We start from the raw sequence: 24,674 nt of genomic DNA on the forward strand, positions 1-24,674 counted from the left end.
CAGGATGGTGCAGTGTGTGTGTGGGGCCCTAGTAGTGTAGAAGTTAAGGAGTGTAGGTTCTAATAGACCATGTGAATTAAAACGGAAATTATGTGATACATACAACAATTGACACGTGAAATGCACTGGGGTGTTGCATATGAATGATTGTGGCGTGATCCTCCTACAAAGTCATAATCGATATGACTGTCTCTATTTTTTTGTTTTAGATTGGCTACTGCACCAACAGATACCACACCCTTCTGGTGCAACAAGATGGTAAAACTAGGTTAATACACCACATAACCACAGACTTGAGTGTAGATACATCATTTTATTTAGGTCCTGAAGAATTGCCACCAGATCCATCTGACTATATAGGCAAGAAACATGTTGACCAAAGTAATCGAAGCCCAACTCTCTGCAACAACACTGTAGATAGATGCCACACTGATTGGAAGGCAGGATCATTAAAATGTGTCTCCCTGATCCTCTCATTTCCCTGTTTTAATTCACATTAATTCAAACCTACACTCCAGAACTTATACACTTCTAGGGCCCCTCACACACACTGCACCATACAGCAAGGAATAAAAGATCTCCGCCAAAGAGCCCCTATATAGGGTATCCATCGGGTATTGCAGCGCCGACCTGACGAGGAGCATACCCGATGATGAAGCATGACACCCAGCGGGCTGGGTGTGTGAGGGCCCTCATTCCGAAAGGAAGGATTCCCCACTCCTCCTCTCATTAGCCAACGTTTGAATCCCGCCCCATTCGTATCCACCTTCAATCCATTAGGAACTGTGTACTCTTTTTGTTTGGTATTTAGACTAGGGCCTGTGAGCTGAACCTCTAAAAGCCCCATTTTGTCCCTCCTTCTTGATAGGACTCTCCCAGAGGACTAACGGTTTGCTTCCATAGTAGTGATCCATTAGGAGGGCAAACCGAGGGATAACTGTGCCTCCTACTGCCCTATTTCGCGGATTAATGTCGAAGCGGAAGTCCTAGCCAAACTACTCGCCTTATGCTTGGTCCAGATCATTCCACGGCTGGTTTATTCTGACCAATCAGGCTTTATGCTCGGACGGATTACAGCGCTTAACTTACGGAGGCTCCATGGAGTGTTGGGGAGAGTAAACGCGCTGAGAGAAGATGCAGTGGTCATGTCGCTGAACGTCCGTATGGCTTGGACACCGTGGAATGGCCATACATGTTCGCAGTGTTAGAAAGAATGGATTTCGGCCTCAACTTTATGGCATGGCTCAGACTCCTCTTTTCTGATCCCATTGCACAAGTAGTGGTAAACAGGACATGTTGTAGATTTTCCCTACGGAGAGGGACAAGACAGAGCTATCCCCTGTCATTGTTAATTTTTGCTTTAATGCTGGACCACTAGCTACTTGGGTCCGAAGGGATACATTGATGAGGGGCCTACGATGGACCGACAGTTGGGAGGATAGAATATCCTTATACCCGGATAACATGCTTCTTTATTTGGCATCCCCCAAAACCTCATTAAATAGAGTATTGAACATATTTACCATATTTGGCATGTATTGGGTGACAACATCAACTGGTCAAAATCCACCATCTACATATTACACGGAGCGTTCCCCACACTTCCAAAGGAATGTGTGGCGGAGATTGTGATAGAGGGTTTTGCTACCTCAGGGTTTTCATCACTACAGATCCTGATCTCTTTGACCAACGTAATCTTTCACCCCCTCTGCGGCGCTTGCAGTGGGATGTGCGTCACTGGAGGACGCTGCCACTCTCCCTATTAGGTAGAGCTGCCCTCTTTAAAATGATTGCAACAACAAAGGAGAAATGCCAGTGCTGATATATTCTTTTCCAAGTATTTACTTTCACCAAAGTACAGACATCAGTTCAATACCTGGGTTTATTGCTATTTAAATAGCTATTTATTCACAATGATTTAAACATCGGACATTTTATCTATTTCAATACATCTTTACAGATTGTATTCTTCACAGACAATAACTTGGAAAACAAAACAATAAAAGAATGTCATTTCAACCATCTCCACGCTCAACAAGCATATCACATTCACACCACTCTCACTCGAACAATGGTAAAATACATAGGGCCAACCAAAATAAATTGCAAAATAGTTGTAGAGGATAATGCAAACAAAAAATACACCACTACTGATTTAGCTTTCAGTTGTCAGAACATATAATAAACAATCAATGGGTGTATAAGCACAAGACCGGGTGACATATAATTAAGGCACCAGGATGGCAAAGGTTGACCCTACAAGGTCTACGCGTTTCGAATCCTCACAACTCACGGGATTCTCTTCAGGACCTTAGCACGCTCTACAAAGGAGACACAAAGTGAAGACCAAATCTAAGTTTCTAATAGAGTGGTTGTAAGAACCTCAAATCACTCCTAAGCACTACTACACCAAAAATTCAAAATCAGCTTACCCAACAGTGGAGCAGACGGAGAGTTATCTAAAAGTCAGAAAAGAAAACAAAACCACACACCAGGAAAAAGAGAAGAACGAGTAGATAAGATATTAGTGCCACTCCTAAAAACCTGATATCTGTTCTCAATGCCAATATAGATTTGTAGGTTACCTTTAGCAAGAATTCCAGAGTGTTCTTTCATTAAGGGCAGTCATCAACGACAATGTACGGCCAGCAGGGGTAACCCTAATGAATAGCGTGTATATAGTTTTAATATTCGCGTTCCAATGGTTAGACACCAGACGAATACAATCAAATAAATTCATGCGAGCATGCATAAATCAATACTATCGAAATATGCTTACCGGGCAGAGGTCGTACTTCAAACCCGGAAGTAGATTCAATCAAATAGGTTTTCATCAGGCGGCGTCGGGACGAATTATAACACGCCGAGTTTATAAAAAAATGACCAGGATGGACAGTATAAGACTCAGTTTAAGGCAGACTTGGGGCAGATATGGAAAGCGCAATCACTACTCCCGGGGGGCAAACACTCACCGGTAGCGAGCCGCGTCTGGTTCCCAAGGTAAACACTTCGTCAATGGCCATCAGGCGGATGAAGACGCATGCGTGGCTCTAAGCCTGCTGGGAAATGTAGTTTCTCCAGCGCGAAAAATAAGCCATAGCTCAGATGTCATCCTAAGGATCCAATAATCGTTAAATTTGACACGGCCGTGTCAGGTCTCAATGAATTATCTGAAATTTACAAACTTTAATTTCTTTTGTGCAGCAGAATCCTGACGTAATGATTCGTTTTATCCACATTCTTCTACACACTACTCTTAAAAAGTATGCCACTTTTCTCACTAGTTGAAAATTTTTCATTATTGGATCCTTAGGATGACATCTGAGCTATGGCTTATAATTAACTGAGCTTCCACATAATGGTGATGCTAGCCCCCCTTTACCTCCCTTTTCAGAATCTAGAGAGCTCGAATATGCTGAAGCAGTCTCGTTCTTCCACGCGATCTTTTCGCGCTGGAGAAACTACATTTCCCAGCAGGCTTAGAGCAACGCATGCGTCTTCATCCGCCTGATGGCCATTGACGAAGTGTTTACCTTGGGAACCAGACGCGGCTCGCTACCGGTGAGTGTTTGCCCCCCGGGAGTAGTGATTGCGCTTTCCATATCTGCCCCAAGTCTGCCTTAAACTGAGTCTTATACTGTCCATCCTGGTCATTTTTTTAGAAACTCGGCGTGTTATAATTCGTCCCGACGCCGCCTGATGAAAACCTATTTGATTGAATCTACTTCCGGGTTTGAAGTACGACCTCTGCCCGGTAAGCATATTTCGATAGTATTGATTTATGCATGCTCGCATGCATTTGTGATTGTATTCGTCTGGTGTCTAACCATTAGGGTTACCCCTGCTGGCCGTACATTGTCGTCGATGACTGCCCTTAATGAAAGAACACTCTGGAATTCTTGCTAAAGGTAACCTACAAATCTATATTGGCATTGAGAACAGATATCAGGTTTTTAGGAGTGGCACTAATATCTTATCTACTCGTTCTTCTCTTTTTCCTGGTGTGTGGTTTTGTTTTCTTTTCTGACTTTTAGATAACTCTCCGTCTGCTCCACTGTTGGGTAAGCTGATTTTGAATTTTTGGTGTAGTATTGCTTAGGAGTGATTTGAGGTTCTTACAACCACTCTATTAGAAACTTAGATTTGGTCTTCACTTTGTGTCTCCTTTGTAGAGCGTGCTAAGGTCCTGAAGAGAATCCCGTGAGTTGTGAGGATTCGAAACGCGTAGACCTTGTAGGGTCAACCTTTGCCATCCTGGTGCCTTAATTATATGTCACCCGGTCTTGTGCTTATACACCCATTGATTGTTTATTATATGTTCTGACAACTGAAAGCTAAATCAGTAGTGGTGTATTTTTTGTTTGCATTATCCTCTACAACTATTTTGCAATTTATTTTGGTTGGCCCTATGTATTTTACCATTGTTCGAGTGAGAGTGGTGTGAATGTGATATGCTTGTTGAGCGTGGAGATGGTTGAAATGACATTCTTTTATTGTTTTGTGTTCCAAGTTATTGTCTGTGAAGAATACAATCTGTAAAGATGTATTGAAATAGATAAAATGTCCGATGTTTAAATCATTGTGAATAAATAGCTATTTAAATAGCAATAAACCCAGGTATTGAACTGATGTCTGTACTTTGGTGAAAGTAAATACTTGGAAAAGAATATATCAGCACTGGCATTTCTCCTTTGTTGTTGCATTCATTAGGCTCAGCCTTGCTGATCAGAGCCAGCCCTATTTTGTTATTAGTTACTCTTTAAAATGATGGCTCTCCCCTGATTCCTATATGTTTTGAAAAACGCACCATATCCAGTTCCTTCTCAGTATTTGCAGACAATAGAAAGTGAACAAAGGATACTACTTTGGGACGGGAAGCCTCTGGGAATAGCACTTCAGAAACTGGTCCGGGGTTGGGACGACGGGGGTATTGCATTGCCCGATATACGGAAATACCATTGGATGGAACAGCTACTAGCCATCAATCAATGTATGTATCAATCGCCAGACTAGCCTGCTTACCTGATGGACAGACATGTAATAGGCAAGAGGGTCTATACCAAAGTGCTCTGATGAATAAATAAATAAACAAAGACTACAGTCCAACTTTGGCATATGATCCAGAAACAGATGGGATGGGACAACAAAATATCACAGTACACCCCACTATGGGATGCAGAAAGGTTGGGTACCATGGGCAGAATTCATAGCTTTGGCAAATGGGATCTAATGGACATATCCTGCGTGGGGGACCTATGGGCTAGGGGTGGAGTGATACCTTTCCCAACACAGCGGCAATAATACAAGCTGTCAGACGCAGAGACATTTCGCTATATACAAATTAAACACGCACAACGAGCAACCATCCCCAAAGGTACGGAACTTCCATAGTCTTCCCCACTAGAGGACATAATCATGATAGAACACATGTACCTTAAGGCAATGTCCCTGACATATGAGAAATTGGTCAACAATTCCTCTGACCCCCTTATTAGGCTTTGGTAACGGTGGCAAGCAGACCTAGACGACCTGGATGACAAGGACTGGCAAGAAGCCTTTGCATCCAAGAGAGAAGTGGCCATATCAAGCACATTCCGGCTACTACCATCGGAAATAGGCCAATTCTATGTGTTGGTTTACCTTGGTCATCTCAAAGTAAACTTATATCTGCCACTGTTGTGTCCATCTTGACTTCCAGCTCCTCTCTAGTGTCCCTGATTGTGAGATGAATGGAGTCAAATTTATAGTGTAGAGTAGGGGGCGGGCAGCTCTCCTTGTGTTTCCTCGTCACTTTCAATGAGATTGTTCCCTGTGTGAGAGCTGACCAGTGGCCTCCCCTCCTCCTCTTACCATTGCAAGTGGTGAACTTGCAAGTCATCGCTCCTACCCATAACGGCAGTCCGTACTGGCTGAAATGATGAATGGTGGGGGCCCTCGGGGCTATTATGGGGCTGCCCTCAATGAATGGTGGGTGGGCCGTGGAGGGCTCTCAGTTGGTGCAATGGTGGAGGTGGTCAGCAAACACTGCCCGCACCCTCAGCACTTTAGTCCCCCAATCTCACCATGTGCTTGTTAGATACCAACCTATGGGGCTTCTCTGCCCTCAACCCGGTGTTGCACACCATACGACATGCACAGTCCTGCCATCTTTGGGCACTTCTATGCTATTTCAGGAGATTGAATATCCAGTTGACCTTCAGGAGCCAGCCGGGGTACCAGAAGCTCGCTACTTGGAAGCCACTGGACCGACTGCCGCCACAGTCAACAGGTGGAGGGAAGCACTCCACAACCACTGCGTCATCCTCAGTGCTCCAACAGCAGTCCAGAGGCGGGCAGGAGTCTGTGGCAGGCCCCACACAGCATGCTTAAACAACAAGAGGTGCCCATGTGTTTCATCAATCAAACCTTCAGCCTGTATGTGGCAAGGGCTAACAAAACTAAATGTTGGAACAAAATAATGCTAACCGTGTGTGGCTAAGGCAAAACAGGATATCTCAAAAGGTGTAAAAGATACCCATCAGTTGCAGTCCGATACCGCCCTTGTCATCATCTAGGTCTCCTCACACCAAGGAGCTCACAGTTGTAGCCATCAAAACTAGATGTATGTGTTGGATGATACAAAGCTAGTGATGCAAAGAGGATTTTAAGGTATCAAGATAATGTGTGCTAACTGATTTGCAGTGCATCAAGTGGTGAAAAACAAAAAATCGTGATGTGCATAAAATTGGAGAGATGGGAGGAATTGTAATTTTAATGGTGCCTCTCAATCTTCCAATCATTAAAAACAGTGCGAAGAAGTAGAAGTTTAAACAAATATCTGCTACAGAAAATGTATGGTCAACATGTTTCAGCAGAACAAATGGACTGGATTGTCCTTTGCCTTCGTCAGGACCTAATACTCGCTATTGCAATGGGTGAAAAAATTATATATATAAGTGAAAAGACTCCATATCAACCATGTCACCTGGTAATCCTAGGTACATCTGGTTGCTCCTCCTGATTGCTGGATCATGTGAAGAGGATAGTATTGATTTCATGCTATGCACAGGAAAAAGGGACAAAATACAAAATATGTTGGTGTCATTGTTATAAAACATCCAAACAAAGCCTCAAATGCTGGTAAATCAGTATGAGTCATTAGTAAACCAACTGACCCCATATAAATATTATCTCTATGTCCCTGCTTACCTACTAGGTAGGAGGGTATGGCTTCGCCTCACCTGGCTGCTGCTCAGGTAAATGGAGAACCTCTCTAATAAAAACAAAAAGGAGGTGGATAGATCATATGTATGTTGCCCAACCTACCTTTAAGCGATCTGTAGTGTACAAAACACCTGACCCCGTTGACTGTAGGCTAGCAAATCAACCATAAAGACGGTGATTCGCCAGAATGTAAAATAATTGACGTATCTGCGCCAATAGTTCATTCATATGTTCAATTGATGGTTAAGAAAGCAGAATATATTAGAGTCCTCTTGCTTGGTACTAGTGCCATATATATTTGTTATATACCATGTCCAATCCGAAATGCAATGAAAATCCTCGCATTTCGAAGGGTATTAAACAAACAACTGTCCGGCTCGGTCATGTTAAGGGAAGTCAGACCGGCAAAAAATTCAATTCTACGAGCTAGTTAGAGGACAGCGTCTCACTCGGAAACAAGCCCCGGGCGTAAACCACACAATCATACTAGCAAAGCAGTTTGGCTCTCAATCATGTTGAGAGAACCGCGTGTACCTCAAACCACCAAACAGACCACAACTGGCTTACCTCTCCATCAATACCCCTGGCGAGCAGCTTAGCCGTCTCGGGGAGGTAACCGGTCAGGTCTGGGCGCCATGTTGATTCCGTATGCATGAAGCGCATTGGTCACATGAACGCGTCAATCCAAGTATTACAAGGATCTTGGGAGATGTAGTATGTGATGAGGATGTAATGTTAGCAAACCAATCAGGCTCGTAATCGCGTTGGTCAACAATACGTGTCAAAACGAGTATACAAGGATCATGGGCAATGTAGTTGGTGTGATTACCACACACCGATTAAGCACATAATCGTGACACCCGATCATAGCACTGGGTGTAGTGGATTAAGCCAATAATCATAGGGATCGAATACACCTAATGTAGTCGCTATGTCCATTTAGAAAGCCCATTGGTCACGTGAACACGTCAATCCAAATATTACAAGGATCATGGGAAATGTAGTATGGGATGAAAATGGAATGTTAACAAACCAATCAGGCTCGTAATCGTGTTGGTCAACACTACGCGTCACAACGAGTATACAAGGATCGTGGGCAATGTAGTTGGTGTCATTACCACACACCGATTGAGCTCATAATCGTGACACCCGATCACAGCACTGGGTGTAGTGGATTAAGCCAATAGTCATACTACATCTCCCAAGATCCTTGTAATACTTGGATTGATCCTCCTGAGGGAACAGGCAGGATCCAAGCCAAAATGTGCCCCACAATTATTCAAGCAATTACTGAAAAATACACAAGGACAAGAAGTCAATTTATATATACAGCTTTCATTAACTTCTGCACCGCATTCAACAGAACAACTCTCTGGAAGGGAAACCTAGGTAAAGCAAACTCTTAATGATCTGGGTTTAGCATTCTTGTTCGATTTCCCCATCTCACTGCTTGTCGTTTCCCAAATCGAGATTAAAAGAGCTTTATATGGTCAAGTGCGAACATGATGGGCAGCAACAAAACCAATCCAAATCTATGGTATTAATTTACCAGGCAGTGCCCCCGGTGACACCGGGACATGTCTCCTATCTTCCCTTTTTTCCAACAATGCGCACCGCTTCCTATTGACTAGGTTGAGACTGAACATCTTCCCTTTAATGGTTGGCTACCTGTCCCAAGTATACTCACTTAATCAATTGTCACCTTGCCCTTGTGATAAAGAGTTAACCCAATCCATTTCTCACATTTTATTCTTTTGCCTATTTTATAAGATGGAGAGCAAAAAAGGTATTATCCAGATGATGAGAAAATTGAATATACATTCGCATTTTCTAGCCCTTGCAGTAATAACCTCATTGGCAACTCCTTTATATGTTTTATGACAGGGAGTTTCTTGCACTCCGTCTTACAGATTAGAAAGAAATCCTCCACAAGAGAGATTGTCCTATCTGAATTTTTAACCACTAAAAACGATTCTTAAAGCTTTGTAAGTGCCATGCCGTAGTGTAATTGCTACTGTGACCTAAGCACGTGCCGTGCCCCTAGAGATCGCATAGGTTACAGAAGACCGCTTTTGAAATATATTTAATTCTTTTAATACTTAAAACAGATTAATTGCATCTTTTTACTATGTTGTATATATTTAATATTTGTACTTTTATGCATTTATCAAATGCGAATAAAGCTCAGTTGATTGATTTGCGTTACGATGTTCAATCAAAATAATTCAGACTGCATCAGCCCTTACTAACATCAGTAATCCAGCTGTCTTATGGAAATTTTGATTTTGTTCACTTGAGATTTTAAATATATGTGTTGGGTCTGTATTCCAGCTTCTTATTTGTTTCCCCATCAGCTCTAATCAACTACATTCGACCCGTATTTGTTTCTCGGTCAGACCAGGACTCTCGTAAAAAAACAGTTGAAGAAATAAGAAGGCGTGCTAATTCCAATGGAAAGTGGCCACAGGTAATTATTAGACCCACTGTGTTGATTGTATTTTGTCAAGCCTTGGCGTTTATGTGCAAATGCAAACTGGGTTTACGCACCATGACCTCTTTAATTTTTTTAATACTGCTTTAAAGTTGGGCTCTTGGCAAAACCACTTGAAAATCGAACAAAGGTTTTTTCATGCTTCAAAGTCCTTTTAGGTTTGTGCTTGCTTCTTCACTTGTAGACCTTAAGTCAATATGCCACACCATCTGTTTCCATACCCTGGAGATTACCTAATATTTTGATGATGTTGTGCCCCACTAGACCTGGAACTTCTCTTTGAAAATAATTCTTTGCTTCAACTCCATGGATGCGCACCACCCTGAAAAGAGGGTGTGATTTGCCGGTTGTTGTCGGAGTCGTTTACGTTTTGAAGTCACCATCATCCTAATAGAGAGTTGTGCTCACTTCTTGCTGTTTACATGGTCACAAAGGGTCTTCAGAAGATTACTTGTGATGTTCTTAGAATGCTTCACAGTACTGAGTCAAAGTTGCATGCTACACAACATTTGCTTTGCCACCTTGGAGTCAATAATTGCAGTAGCTTCAACAGGTGTCTGGAGTGGGTTATGGAAAACACAGTTGGCTGTGGGCCTTCCAGGTGGATTCCCTTTTGTTGGAAGATGAACTGTAAGAGTGCTTGGTGAGTTTGTGGCTGATACATTGGTTGCGCTTAATGAAACACACCCTTGAAGATCACTGGTGTAGGACTGCAGGAGAAAACTCCCTCATGCTTCTTCACTTGTAGACCTTAAGTCAATATGCCACACCATCTGTTTCCATACCCTGGAGATTACCTAATATTTTGATGATGTTGTGCCCCACTAGACCTGGAACTTCTCTTTGAAAATAATTCTTTGCTTCAACTCCATGGATGCGCACCACCCTGAAAAGAGGGTGTGATTTGCCGGTTGTTGTCGGAGTCGTTTACGTTTTTGAAGTCACCATCATCCTAATAGAGAGTTGTGCTCACTTCTTGCTGTTTACATGGTCACAAAGGGTCTTCAGAAGATTACTTGTGATGTTCTTAGAATGCTTCACAGTACTGAGTCAAAGTTGCATGCTACACAACATTTGCTTTGCCACCTTGGAGTCAATAATTGCAGTAGCTTCAACAGGTGTCTGGAGTGGGTTATGGAAAACACAGTTGGCTGTGGGCCTTCCAGGTGGATTCCCTTTTGTTGGAAGATGAACTGTAAGAGTGTTTGGTGAGTTTGTGGCTGATACATTGGTTGCGCTTAATGAAACACACCCTTGAAGATCACTGGTGTAGGACTGCAGGAGAAAACTCCCTCATGCTATTGAAATATTGGGCATGTTTTACATATGGGAGGTGGCATTATAGATTACATGGTTAGTCCAAGAAGTTGCAGTATCTTGAGCATTATTAATTTAAAGCTTTCTCCGGAGAACCCCAATTTTTGTCAACAGGGAGGAAAGTGTTCGTTGGAGATTTGGATAGCCATGTCTTGTGGAAGCTCTGGAATGAACCAGAGAAGGTTTTTGTGTCCTCTTTACTGAACCTCCTCGTGAAATACTATAACACCAACAGGACAGATGAACTGTATCAATTTCAGGGGAATATGGATCTGTTTCACAAATTAGTTAGGTGATACATTTACTTGGGTTTTGGTTACTTTGGTAGAAGGTGATACATTCATCCAGTGTACCGATGGCTTATGGTTAGAATTCTAGCGATATGTATTAAAAAATAAAAACGCCAGAAGTAAAACTCAAAGACACGAAGGAAGAATTGGAAGAAAGTGGTACATATTGAAATAACGTTGTTGTCTAATGCTGAAGGCCTGCCTGGACGTCACTGCATTGTAAATGCATTGCCATACTGTACCGTTTTTAAGTATATCTTAGAATTTCTACACTACTTTTAAGAGATTAGTTATGACGGTCTGAAACATAAATGCCTTGTATTTGTAGTATAACCGAATCATAGAAATATGAAGAAGGTGTGGAAGGAACATGCTCTGTGGTTTCTAGAGTAGAGGCAGGATATGAAGTCCCCTCTCACAGTTAGTTTGTGATCTCAAGAATAAAAATTGAACAAAGGATTTTTGAATGTGGACATTGTACTTGTTGAAACATTTCAGTCTCAAGGATGCTATCTAGAATATCCTGATCTGGGACCGTACCTTGTGGTCACAATAGATTAGAACCACAAACCTACAGTTACTGGTTTCATATGGGAATTACAACTACCTGATATCCACCCTCAAGGCTAGAGATATTGTTGGGCACCTTATATCTTCAACAACCAACACCTCAGGCCTTGAAGATGCTATCAAGTAGTTGCAACAAGCCTGTGAAACCAATAACTCTAGTTCTATCGATCTAATCTACTGTGGCTTCCGATAATGGAATCACACCAGCAGTAAAAGCAATAAGGGCTTGATTTATTGTAATCTGGTATGTACTCAGTTGTCAGGGTGGTGGAGGACATTATGTCTGCGACCCTGACGAACAAAGTACTGCCGTATTGAGAGATCATAGCATGGCCCCTTATTGATCTCTGCACCTTTAGTGGAACCACAGTCATGCTGTCCCTCTGATGGTACCAAATGTTTTGTGAACGGCCCCTGTCCGTTTTGACAGGCGTCCTCCAAAGCTTTTCTTTTCCAAGAGCTAGGTGCATCTGGGGAAGGGGTGCATTAGGTTTATTTTTCTCTTTGTCTCTGTCAGGTTTTGCCTGGCAGTGACTAACAGAAACAAGCATTTGTAATGCAATAGGTCTTGCATTTGGTAACGTTAGAGCTATTGACATGGAAAATAACAACCTTTTTTAACTTTTGTTTTTTATTTGCAGAGGAGTTATTATATTTATAGCACTATTGCCAATGGTATAAAAAAGCTAAAGTAAAAAATATTTTACTATATTTAATATTTTCAATGCCAACAGCTCTAAATTTAACAAATGCGAGACCTATTGCATTGGAAATGCAATCTGTCTTGCATTTGTTGGAGTTGGAGGCATTATAAATGGCAATGTGTTTACCTAGCCATGTTTCAGGGTGCAGTACCATGTTTGGCCAAAAGATGGGTCCTCTTTGGCCACATATGGTACTGCACCCTGCAAAGGTGGAAATATTGGCATTATAAATGCCAATGTTGTTTACTTAGCCTTGTTGCAGGGTGCAGTACCATACCCTGCACAGTTGGAATTATTGGCATTTAAATGCCAATGTTGTTTACCTAAGATGAAAAGAAAATGCCCAGAAATGTATCCAGGAGTGCCCAGCTCACTACCAACAAGTCACATTAAAGTGTACAAAACGTAATCCAAACAATCACAACATTGTACTGTACTCTTAAGTAAACAACAGTATTCCAAACAATTTTCCACAGAATCCAAAGCTGAGAATGAGATGTTCTAACCATAAAGTTGATTGAAATCTGCTTTATTCTTGATCATCGCAGATAAAGGTGAAGTTGAAGTTCAAAAAGCTTGACAAACAATGCAGCTTGTAATCAGCATACAATAACAAAACTTAACATTTCCCAATGCATTTAGGTCTTTTAACATAAGCCCTTAATCAGGGGAATCTGCAATATATCAATACATTGATAGTAATGAAAAGTGTGCAGCAACTTTCAGATAACATTGATCAACTAACATTTGGGCTCACGAAAGAGCAGGAAAAAGCAACTGAGGGAATGACTGATAGAACTGCTTGCCACAGTGTGTTAGTGCGTCATTGTACCACATAACAATAGAATAATTAGAACCAAAAAAAATGATGACCGAGAAACAAGCCTTGGTGATCAAGCGTGACCTGAAGCTTAAAAAATGATGCGTGGCGTTAGGGACAAATGCAACTGGTGTCGAAAAATACGAGTGAAAACGTGAAGAATATTAATCGTACCTTAAATGCTTGAGTGCTCACACTCAAAGCATGAACAGAACTCAGCAGGAAACCGCTATACTCCACCAAAAAACAAACAAATGCTGCTATATGTATCATAAATGCAAAACAACAGAAGAGTGCCAAAAAGGAACTTCAATGCTTACCTTAAAAGAAGCGACTACACGCAAAATGACTCAGTGAACAAACACGTGACAGTACCTAAAAAAACGGAACTGTAGTGAAAATAATGCCTTGCACTATCATAACACGGTATGGAAATGAACTAAAGAAACCATGAACTCACCAGAAGCAGTGAAACACCGGGCACAAACTGCAACACGGAGGACGCCGGCTTCAACAAGTGAGCCCGTGAGTCAACGCCGAATAAATACGTGACGGAAAGGGTAATCATAGTCATAAAGGTAGGACTGTAAACGTGCATGGACCTAATCATATAAAAACAAATAAAAAGAAAATAAATGTGAACCTGAACTAATACATGATGAACCTATCTAAAATGGAGCAACTAGAGCGGAGTACAACCGACCACCAATAGAATGGAGTGTTGACACAAGTTATAAAAAGCATGACTATTCGAATTTATCATTCAGCCCTTTTGCATAAACAAAACCCAGTACGACTCTCGTTGAGATAAAACTTTTGACGTGTCTCTATCTGAACGAGTCTCAACAATTTCAAGCACCCCGAATCTTAGCTGTGCAATAGTATGTTTTTCAATTAGCCAATGTTGTGCTAATAGCAAACTCATCGTTTTGGTCCTGATCCTACTTTTGTGCTCAGTAATTCGGGTACGGAGAACCCTCTCCGTCTTCCCTACATAATACAAAATACACGGATATTTGATGACATAAATGACATGGTGACTGTAACAGTTAGCATTGAAATTTAGGGAAATCTTCTTGCCTAATCAAGGGTGTGATAGACTCTTCCCAGTGATGACGTTGTTGCACTGCAAACACTTCATGCATTTAGACATGCCTTTGTATGAAACTTTAACATTGTCTATGGATTTGTTTAACATTTTTTTCAGATTAGGTGACCTTTTGTATGCACATAACGGGGGACTTGAAAACATTCCTTTGAAATCAGATTCAGATTGAAGCGAATCCCATCTTTGCAATATGCTCTTTTTCACAAGGTTAGAACGGGTAGAAAATGTAGAAATAAACACTTTTCTAGCTGGGGAAGGATGCTTAATTTTCTTTTTCAACAGGTCCTCATGATGTAAAGCTAATGATCTCGTTTCAGCCTGATCTACTACCTGTTGAGGATAACCTCTGCTTAAAAACTTCTGTTTAGCTTCTTGAATAGTCTGCAAACCTAAATCTGAATCCGAAGTGATGCGCCTGATTCCCACAAACTGACGTTTCAAAGGCCAAGGGTGGAAGCTTTGGTATAGTAAGGCGTTGTTGCGATCAGTGGGTTTTTTAAAAGCAGTGGTCTCAATGGTGGTGCCTGAAAGTTTAAGCAAAACATCCAAGAAAGCTATATAGTGAGATTCAATCTGAAAAGAAAATTGAGGTCTAGAGTTGATAGCATTCAACTTAAGAATCTGCAATTCTAAGTCACTGCGTGACCCATGCCAGATGATGACTATGGGTCTCAATGGCTAAAAAAGCATCAGTAGGATTCCTCAGCCAGTGGTAAATAGGTGGAAGAATCCTGTAGCATCAAACCGATTATGTTCTCATATGCTCCACCCTTGTCTGCTTTGGTGAAATGTAAAATGTCATTCAAATGCTACAGGATTCTTCCACTTATTTACCACTAGCCGAGGATCCCACTGATGCTTTTTGTAGCTCTGTTGAATTCTATTCTTGCACATGCGGTTGATATGAAATGGATCAGCACTAAAACGAGAGAGTATTTATTCACTTGTTTTCCCCGCAGACCGGGGCTGTACATGCTCCCAAAGATACACAAAAGTGTGAGGGACCCGCCATTGAGACCCATAGTATCTGGGTGCGGATCTGTACACAATCCGTTGGGTCATTATCTTGACGTTTTTTTTTCAGCCCATTGTTCAAGCTAGTCCATCATACCTACAAGACACGACTCACTTGTTGAATATTCTTCAAAACATCGATATTCCTGAGATAGGACAAACTTGGTTATGCACAATAGACGTTGTGTCCTTATACACATCCATTCCCCACCTCGAAGGGATTGAAGCCATTGAATGGGCTTTGTTGAGACAGGACAACATGAATGCGAATAAAGTGTTTCTTCTTGAACTACTTCATTTCTGTCTGTTTCACAGCTTTTTTCAGTGGAAAGATCAGTTTTTTTCTTCAGGCCAATGGTACATCTATGGGCTTTTCGGGAGCCCCCAGCTATGCCAATATTTTCATGCTGAAATTTGAAACAGAGAACATTCTCTCTGAAATTTCATGGACTTCTAAGTTGCTTGCATATCGACGTTTCATTGATGACATACTCATCATCTGGCATGGGTCACGCAGTGACTTAGAATCGCAGATTCTTAAGCTGAATAATAAATCAACACAGACACTGCTAAGAACACTACTTATGAGTTTGTTTTGCGTAACAAGTGTAAATTACGCAGAACAGCTTTCCTACATAAGGTACCCTGGTTTTTTTATAATTTTTATTTATTATTATTGTTTTGGAGTTTGACCTTAGGGTGTCCGAGTGCTTCACATCAATACATGTTCGTAACAGATCACTCGTATAGTACAGCTGAATTGAAACAAAACATAGCTGATTATAATCACAAGTTATGAAGAAAAATAGCAGTGGAGGGGAATATAACTTTTAGGTGAGGGAATCCCTGCTACTTGAGATAGTGGCTGAGGAGGCAATCTTTTAGCTATTTCTTGAAGCTCACAAAGAAGGGGGTTGTCCTGAAATGCACTGGGATGGAGTTCCAGATATTTGGGTCATTGCTTGAGGGTTTTTTGTTTGTGGGCTTTAGAAAGAATGAGGAGTAGGATGTTTGAACTTCTTTGTCTTCATGTTTGCCCTCCCTTTTTGAGTTTAGAGGCGAGGTATGCTGGTTTCCCAGTGGGAAGGTCTTTGTGGATTAGAGCAGCAGTTCTGAAGCTACAACAAGCTTCAATTGGTAGCCAACTCTGTTATTTCCGGGCAGCACAGATTTGGTTATATTTTTTGATTCCAGTTATTATTCTGGCTGTGCTGATGCCTGTGGGGGGAATGAGGGTGAAGGGCAGGATACAGATGCATGTTTTAGGTTCTGATATTTTTGTGACCCTGTATTACTATCTCTAATTGGTTTTCCAGGTGCATTAGTTGCTTGTTTAGTGTGGACATGGGCCTATGATATTGAGGGGAGAGTATGGGTGTTTTGCTTCAGATTGTATGGGGTCTTGCAATCCTGAGTTTGAGGGTGCTTCAGTTGGAGTGAGATTTAAGTTGTTGGCGGGAGTGCGATTAGAGTTGTCATGGTGTATTTTATTTTTAATGACAGGACTAGCGGGTTAGTGGAGTTTGTCTCTTTGAGAAGTGGTCATCAGTGTATTAGTGGACATGGAGGGTAAATAGTGGGAGTTGTGAGCATTTGTTGACGACCCAAGCAGTCTGTAGGGAAGGGGAAGGAGGTAAGGTTTGTGAGTAGGTGTGGAGGTCAGGGGATTTGTTGGGGTGGGAGATGGAATTAGAATTGGAGTTGGTAGTCTGGGCTGGGCTTGGGAGTGTACTGGTGAGTGAGAAGACCAAGTTAGGCTGGAAAGGTGTAGAGGTGTGGACCAGTATGCAGCCTGGTCTGCTGGGTTTGGTACCAGCTGGGGTGAAGGCAAAGAGGTGTGAGGGATGGAGTAGGGCTGGCGGTATAACTCGTGCTTGTTCAATTTTTGCAGTGTCCTGTTGAGGGCGTGGTTGGGGGAAAGAGTTTTGAGACAGTGATGTGGCGATTTTTAGTGTAGGGAATATGGATTTGAAAGAGCGTAGGTTGGTATCATTGGCCTATATGATGATAGTTCAGTTTCTGAAGATGATAGTGGTAGCATCACCCTTGATCATGGGGGAAAGGAGTTTAGTCTGGGAGGTTGTAAAAGGGCAACAGTGCAGGGGTGGAGGGTTCTGTGGAGGCCTGCATCATTGGTCCTTTTAATTGGAACTCATAGAGTTTATAAGAGACAGGGCAGGCAAATTTCCCAACTTTTCTATAATAAGCCTAGTATACATTATGAGTGGAGGCCTGTGAGCTCAATTGACTCTGCTGTGGGGATAGGTCTTAGAAGTAACTTAGTCCAGACGGGAAGCTGTGGCCAGATGATGCCTACAAAGCGTAGAAGGCTGTTAGTCAATGGTGGCTAATGCTTGGAGGAGACCACAGTGTGGATGGAAACGACCAGCACTCTTGCTACTCTCAGTGCAAGCAGAAGGTTGGAGCCTCTGTTTAATCAGCAACTGCATTCTGCACATATCCTTACCTTAGTCACTGGCAATTGCACTACAATTCTTGCTAATGTAATTACTTGTGACTAAAAGAGGTATAAAATGCAGTCACCGCTTTCATGACAAGAAGGAAGCACACATGGAAATGTGGCTAGACAGGTGGGTTCTGGATCTTGAAATTTTGAGTAGGCAAGCTGAAAAACTTGAAAAAAAATCAACCTAGAAAATGTAACTATCTTTGCACAACAAATCATACATAAGGCTTGCAAATGGTAAATGGGACTTGTATTAGTTTAGTAGTCATTGTCCTGAGGAGCAACCACTTAACAGAATTGTTTCAGCTGGGGCGGCAAGGAACTTTGACCACATTCTTTGAAGCTCTACCTGCTCACTAAGCTTCTTTATCTGCATATGGCACATGCGCTATGTGTTGCCTTGTATTTTTTTTTGTTGGTTCAAACAAACTAGCATTTTAATAAAGAGCAAGTGACACCTAATGTTATGGTATCAGGGTGGATGTCAGACATTCAGAAACAAACTAGAGGACTAACTTTAAGGACGCAGTAATTTATTAGATCTCTGATTTCTCACTTTTCCCTCTATTGCACCAGAGACTGCCAAGTTTTCGTTTTTTTATGAGTGACCTCTTCAGAATTGCAGTTTGCTCGCGAGAGACATTTTTCTATTTTATGGGTGACACTCCCTGTGCCGCTTTATCAAACCCGAGAAAAAGGTGGTGCAACATTGGTAATTTCAGAAGTTACACCATTTTGTGTATGTTTGGCACAGTGGCATGCAAGTACTAGGGGGACGACTTATTGTTGTATGTAGAGATACACTGGGGCAGGAGGAAACTGGATCCATCACGGTGCCTAGTACTGTAAGCAGGACAGATTTATCCAATAGAAAAATGGCGGCAACGTGGGAAGATTTGCAGCCATATTGGTTCAGTAGTTGAAGCGGCAAAGGACAGATGAGTGACATGGAAGTCTTGCCAGCTTGTGTCGCTCCCCAAAACCCTACTGCTTTCACACAGTTCCACACGAGCAGACACTTGAGGTGTATGACAGCCCTGTACCACGGCTTGCAAGACTGTGTGTACCACCCGTAAGACACAGCAGCAGCTGCCATGCTCAAGTGCATACTAGCGGGCTCCTTGAAATGGAGGGGAAGTCAAGCCCCTTTGCTTGTTCTAGCCTTCACCTGCTCCTTCTGCTCATTATGCATGCCTCCTCGAGTCTTCATCATTTTATTGGTCTCCCACTTTACTTCTCTAAACATTCATGTCTCTGTAGAATGCATGGGAGGAAGCATAAAGCTGGAAAACAAGGTCTCCTCGTCTCCCATCCTGTGTCTCCTGCTCGCTGTTGACTTTTGTGCCTGTCTTCTTCTGGCCCCTATGCCCCACACCCCTTACTGTGTACACCTATTTCTTTAGCTCTGTGGTTATAAGCCACCGCCTTTCACACTTTCTGTGGAACTTCTTATTCAGAGAAATAAAAGTAAATATTGATAATGTATTAGTACACAATGATAGTCCATAATACTTGATAGGCAATCGTCAGAACTGAGGTGGCTGAGGTTACTATAATCTATGACATTTAATATTTGTTTGCATAGATGCATAGATAGTCAAGTTCAAGTTCAAAAAGCTTTATTCGGTTTGTTTTACACAAGCATATAAGCTGGACATTTAAAAAAAACACAAGAATAAAAATATCGATACATATTTACAAAATAAGCATCACAAGCACAGGTATATTACGCTCCGCATTACAAGACAGTTTGTAAGGAATTATTCCACGAGCCGACTCTCATATAGACTTTAGCACCGAAAGGGAGAACACTATTATATAAATACTTAAGAACAATTGTAATAAATACTCCATATTAAAGTGCGTAGTGCAAGAAAGTAACATATGCGAGAGTCCAAATGTGCAAATGTGCATATAAAGTCTTTCCTTCACCATTTCATGGAGCACATCTGTGCCGATCCTTTCTGAAGCAGTGCTGTACATGTCTCTAGGGCTAACTCCTATCTTACCATCTCCTGCACGTTGCAGTTTCTGTCTACACCCTGCTGTTCAGTGCTTCTTCATGTACCTTTTCCTAAACCCCACGTGCACTGCAGTAAACTCCTGCACTCTGCAGCTTATCTCTAACTTGAGACTCCTCATATTTCATACATCACCATCATGACTTGGACAGCTCCCTCCTGCACCTTTTGATGTCCCCTTTGCCCTTCTTTCCTGACGAGCCACCACTGCTCGCCCTGAGGTTGTCTTGCACCGCAAGCCCCCTGCCTTCCTACAGTGAATGCGAAGAAGAGTGGAAACCCAGGAAGGTAAGAGGCGGTGGAAGTAGCAGAGTAGCGGTGGGGGAGTTGGGCAAGATGGCGGCTGTGTGAGTCTTGCGAGTAGCTGCTCCCTGACCACGACCCCGCAATTGACTCTGGATTTCATGAAGACTGCCTAAAACTCATTGCGTGATTACAGATAACGGGTGATATTGGTATTGAATACTGTAACACCCTTAAAGCATTTTTAAAATAGAAATTCAGCTCCTACCTGGCTGTAATCGGATGCGGCTTCAACTTTCTCCCGCGTTATGACCCTCGCAACTCAAGCGCTGCGAGTGTGGAGAGCTGCGGCGGCTGCCATTGGCAGAAGCAGCGTGTTTCGAGGGGATCGTCGATATTTTGTTGCAGCTTCTGAAGACGGTGCCCATTCTGGCAAGCTTACTCACATCGGCGCGGTAATGCCCCGAAAGGAAAGCCGGTGGCGAAAGACTCGGATGGAGCTGGCGTCAAGCAGGCATCCTTCACTGCATCCTCAATTCGGCGTGCCGGCGAGTGCAGAGTCCTGGATTTTGCACTGATGCTCGTCCTGCTGACCTGCCCAGAGACTGGGCACAGGGGGGGAGAACAACGCCGAGCGAACAGAAGGTGGAGAAAGGCGCCCGTGGTAAGGGTCCAACGGTGCCAGGTATGTTCGCAGGTAAAGGAGCAAACAATATTTCTGCGCTACAATTGAACACAGGACACAACAAAGGCAAACCTGTTATCAGCACCAATGGTAAACTAATTAAGGACACGGGAAAAAAAGCAAGTAGCAGAAAAGGGAGTCGACAAAGGGGGACAAGACAGTGGGCTGATTACCGTGACTGCTCCGATATCAAGTGCAGAGGAGATTAATGGCCTTGCTGACAATCTGGCAAACATCTTCACTACTGCTCCCCCTAACATAACCAGCGGGCTCTTAGATCAGTTCTCAGAAAGCCTCACGGAGGACAGGGAGCAAAAAGAAGGACAGCTCGAGAAAACTGATAACAGGCCCCTCCAAACCCCAGCTAAGGAAGTATTGATCAAGCCCTGTCAGGCACTAACGGAAGGAGCAGCCACAGGGACCCCCGAGGTGGATAAATTCTACTCAATGACAGATGAATCTGAAACCTCAGAGGAAAGCTGGCAGAATAGCTCTGACGAGCTCTCATCAGACAGCGGTAGCCCCGCGCTGAAGCCTGACACTCAGAAGCGTAAACCATTTTGCGGCAGAAAGAGAACCCTAAAAGAGCATGGTTTTACTTCCGATGGCAGTCAGTCCGACCAGTTGATATGGGACTACTCTTCTTCACACCTGGGAGGTGCTCTGGAACTAGAAACCACTCCTGGACAGGGTGTCAAACCTGGCACAGAAACCGGGGCACAAGGAGGTCGACCTTCAATGGAGTTAATCTATGCTACTTTAAAACAAATGCAGACAGAAGCCCGACAGGAACACAAGAGAGCCCATGCAGATACTAGAAAACTTCAGGGCGCAGTAAGAAAAGTGCGTAAGACCCGCTCTGAGATCAACGACCGGACCACTGCACTAGAGGAGCGCATAGTCCATCTGGAGGCCAACGCGGAGAATTCTAACAAACAATCCACTTCCAACAAAAGTAGAATGACCGATGTCCTCTGGAAGCTGGAGGACTTTGAAAATAGACAGCAGTGCAACAACCTTCGGCTTCTAGGAATTGCGGAGAAAGAGGAAGGCGACGACATCCGAGGCTTTGTTCTGAGACTCTTTCGGGAGGCCTTCCCAGAACTGTCTCATTGGAACTGGGATGCAGAAGTGCAAAGGGTGCACAGGTTCCCCCAGATGCTCAAAAAAAAGCCAGGCCAGGATGACAAACCCAGAGCCATACTAATATTCTTTGGTAACTTTCTCTTGCGGCAAGCTATTTTCGAGAAAGCCAGGCCTGGCGCAAAAAGAACAGCAGCAGGGCACTCCTTTTTTGTCCGCCCTGACTTTTCTCATTCCACGGTAGAGAGGAGATGGAGACTCCGCTCTCTGATCTCTCCCTTCCAGCAGCAGGGGTGTGAAGTATTTCTGATGAATCCTGCTAGGCTTAAAGTTATTTGTAAAAGCACAGGAATACCTGAATGAGCTTAAAAACTGGGGAAAATAGGTAACAATAGGTAACAAGGGACAAGTTGATAGACAGGCAGTCTCACATGCAGCTTCACGTACTGGTTTGGTGCGGGGTGGGGGCCGGAAGCGGCTGGGGCGCAACCACATGCAGGAGGCATCACAAGGGTCTCTTGACTTTTTTGCCACTTTGAAGGGAGGGGGAGGGATGGGCTGGGGGGGCGGGACCACAGGAGAAGTAGTATCTATTTGTAGACAGGTGGGCACAATGTGGTATTACATGTTGTATTGTATGCTGTTGGATTGTATTTTTTTGATAGTACTTTATGTTGTAAATGGGGAGGAAAATTAGAATTGCCTCAGTGAATATTTGTGGCTTAAATAACCCCCAAAAAAGGAGGCAGGTAAGCATTGATGTGCAAGCTTTAAGAACTGACATCCTATGCCTCCAAGAAACTCACATAGAGGGTAGCAGGAAGAGTCTTCTGGAATTGCCTGGGTATTACATAGTAGCAAATACATCACAAGAAACTCGCACAAAGGGGGTGGCTATCTTGGCACGGAATAGGACAAGGAGTTCTCTTAGCTTTCCTCACTGCCAAGCTGACAGCATGGGCAGGTGGGAGATTGTACAGGGGTGTATAGAAAATAAAATATTCACTCTTTGCTCAATATACGGCCCAGTATTGGATGATCCAGCCCTGGTAGATTGGCTCAGAATGGAATTAGTAGGCTGGTCTTTACCCCTGATTCTTTGTGGGGACCTAAATATCAATTTGAACTGCCAAGTCGCATCAAGGAAGATCCCCTATCAGGGCAGAAAGCCCAAAGTGTTTAATTCATTATCCCAGCTACAGGCACTACATGGGTTAGAAGATGTGTGGGCTTTGAATAGGGGGGCTGATCTAGGGTATACTTATTTTTCCGCTCCTCATAAGGTTTTTGCAAGGTTGGATTATTTTTTAGTTTCACAAGAACTAGCCTCAAAAAGTACAATTGACCTATACCCGAAGGTTATGTCGCACCATAACCCTCTGGTGGTCGACTTAGATATCGAACTTCCCATCAGGCAGACACAGTGGTCTTTCAACAGGGCATATCTCAGCGATGTAGAATATATTCGGCAGCTGGGTGAGTGGATCCCCAGATTTATAGAAGATAACTATGGAAGTACTAACCTAAGCAATGTGTGGGACACACTGAAAGCAGGGGTAAGGGGAGAATCAAACAGGTTTGGGTGGGATTCTCAGAGGGAAGAGAAAACCCTGTTACAAGAACTATATCAATATCTAGGCGCAGTGGAGGCTCAGCTGATAGAGGCTCTTTCTGCTGGAACAGACTCAGAGGCCATGCAGATAAAAGTTACCGTTGCAAGATCTGCAATCACACAAATTTCAGTTAAAAAGGCTGCCGGTTAATATTTGGCATGGAAAACACGGGCTTATGAGAGCAGTGAAAGAATTGGGCATCTCCTTGCTACACGCACTAGGGAGAGAACATCGCATGCCAGGATAAGAGAAATTAGAGATCCGGATCTGGGGTTGGTGAACAAGACAAAGGCAATTATCACGGCCTTTCAGAAATTTTACCAAAAATTATACACTGAAGACACCAGGGGCGGAAGGCAGGAAATACAGGATTACTTATCAGGGGTGGTTTTGGGCCAACTGTCGGTAGAAGAAAGAAACTGTCTAGAGGGGCCAATTACCTGGGAAGCACTATCAACAGCAATAGATCAGACCCCAATAGGGAAAGCCACAGGTCCAGACTTAATCCCAGGTGAATTTTATAAAAAATTCAAAACACACATTATGGGATTGATGCTGGAAGTATTCCAAAGGGCACAACGGGACCTGATCACGCCAGATTCATGGACAGGGGCGTCCATCATAGTTTTCCCGAAGCAAGCCATTTGAGGAACTAGGCTCCTACAGGCCAATAACCCTGCTGAACAGCGATTTAAAGATTTACTCTAAAATTTTGGCAAATAGGCTTTCAGCAGTTATAGGAAAATTAGTCTCTCCGTTCCAGCATGGATTTGTGCCAGGCAGGGGGATTACAGATCACATAAGAAGGCTGACCACGCTGTTCGACGAAGCGAAGGTGTCAGGGGACCCTATGGCAGCCATACTTCTGGACGCAGAGAAGGCTTTCGATAGGGTCTCCTGGCCCTTTCTGTGGGCCACTATGGAAAAACAGGGTCTAGGCAGAAATTACATCAATGCAATAAGCTGTATGTACCAAAACCCTGAGGCTAGGATTAACGTGATGGGCGCCTTATCAGATCCAATTAAAATCACACGTGGCTCACGC

The 24,674-nt window shown here is 43.1% G+C and overlaps 1 protein-coding gene across 1 annotated transcript in view; it reads left to right on the forward strand.

Annotated features, from left to right (window-relative positions):
* LPCAT1 (lysophosphatidylcholine acyltransferase 1) overlaps nucleotides 1–24,674 on the forward strand; it is a 585,759-nt gene that overhangs the window by 306,108 nt on the left and 254,977 nt on the right. Inside the window, exon 4 of the mRNA XM_078685765.1 lies at nucleotides 9,558–9,670. Coding sequence (XP_078541891.1) covers nucleotides 9,558–9,670 — 113 coding nt within the window. The remainder of the gene's footprint in view (nucleotides 1–9,557; nucleotides 9,671–24,674) is intronic.

Source organism: Lissotriton helveticus, chromosome 4_1 (genome assembly GCF_964261635.1).
Source record: "Lissotriton helveticus chromosome 4_1, aLisHel1.1, whole genome shotgun sequence".
NCBI lineage: Eukaryota > Metazoa > Chordata > Amphibia > Caudata > Salamandridae > Lissotriton > Lissotriton helveticus.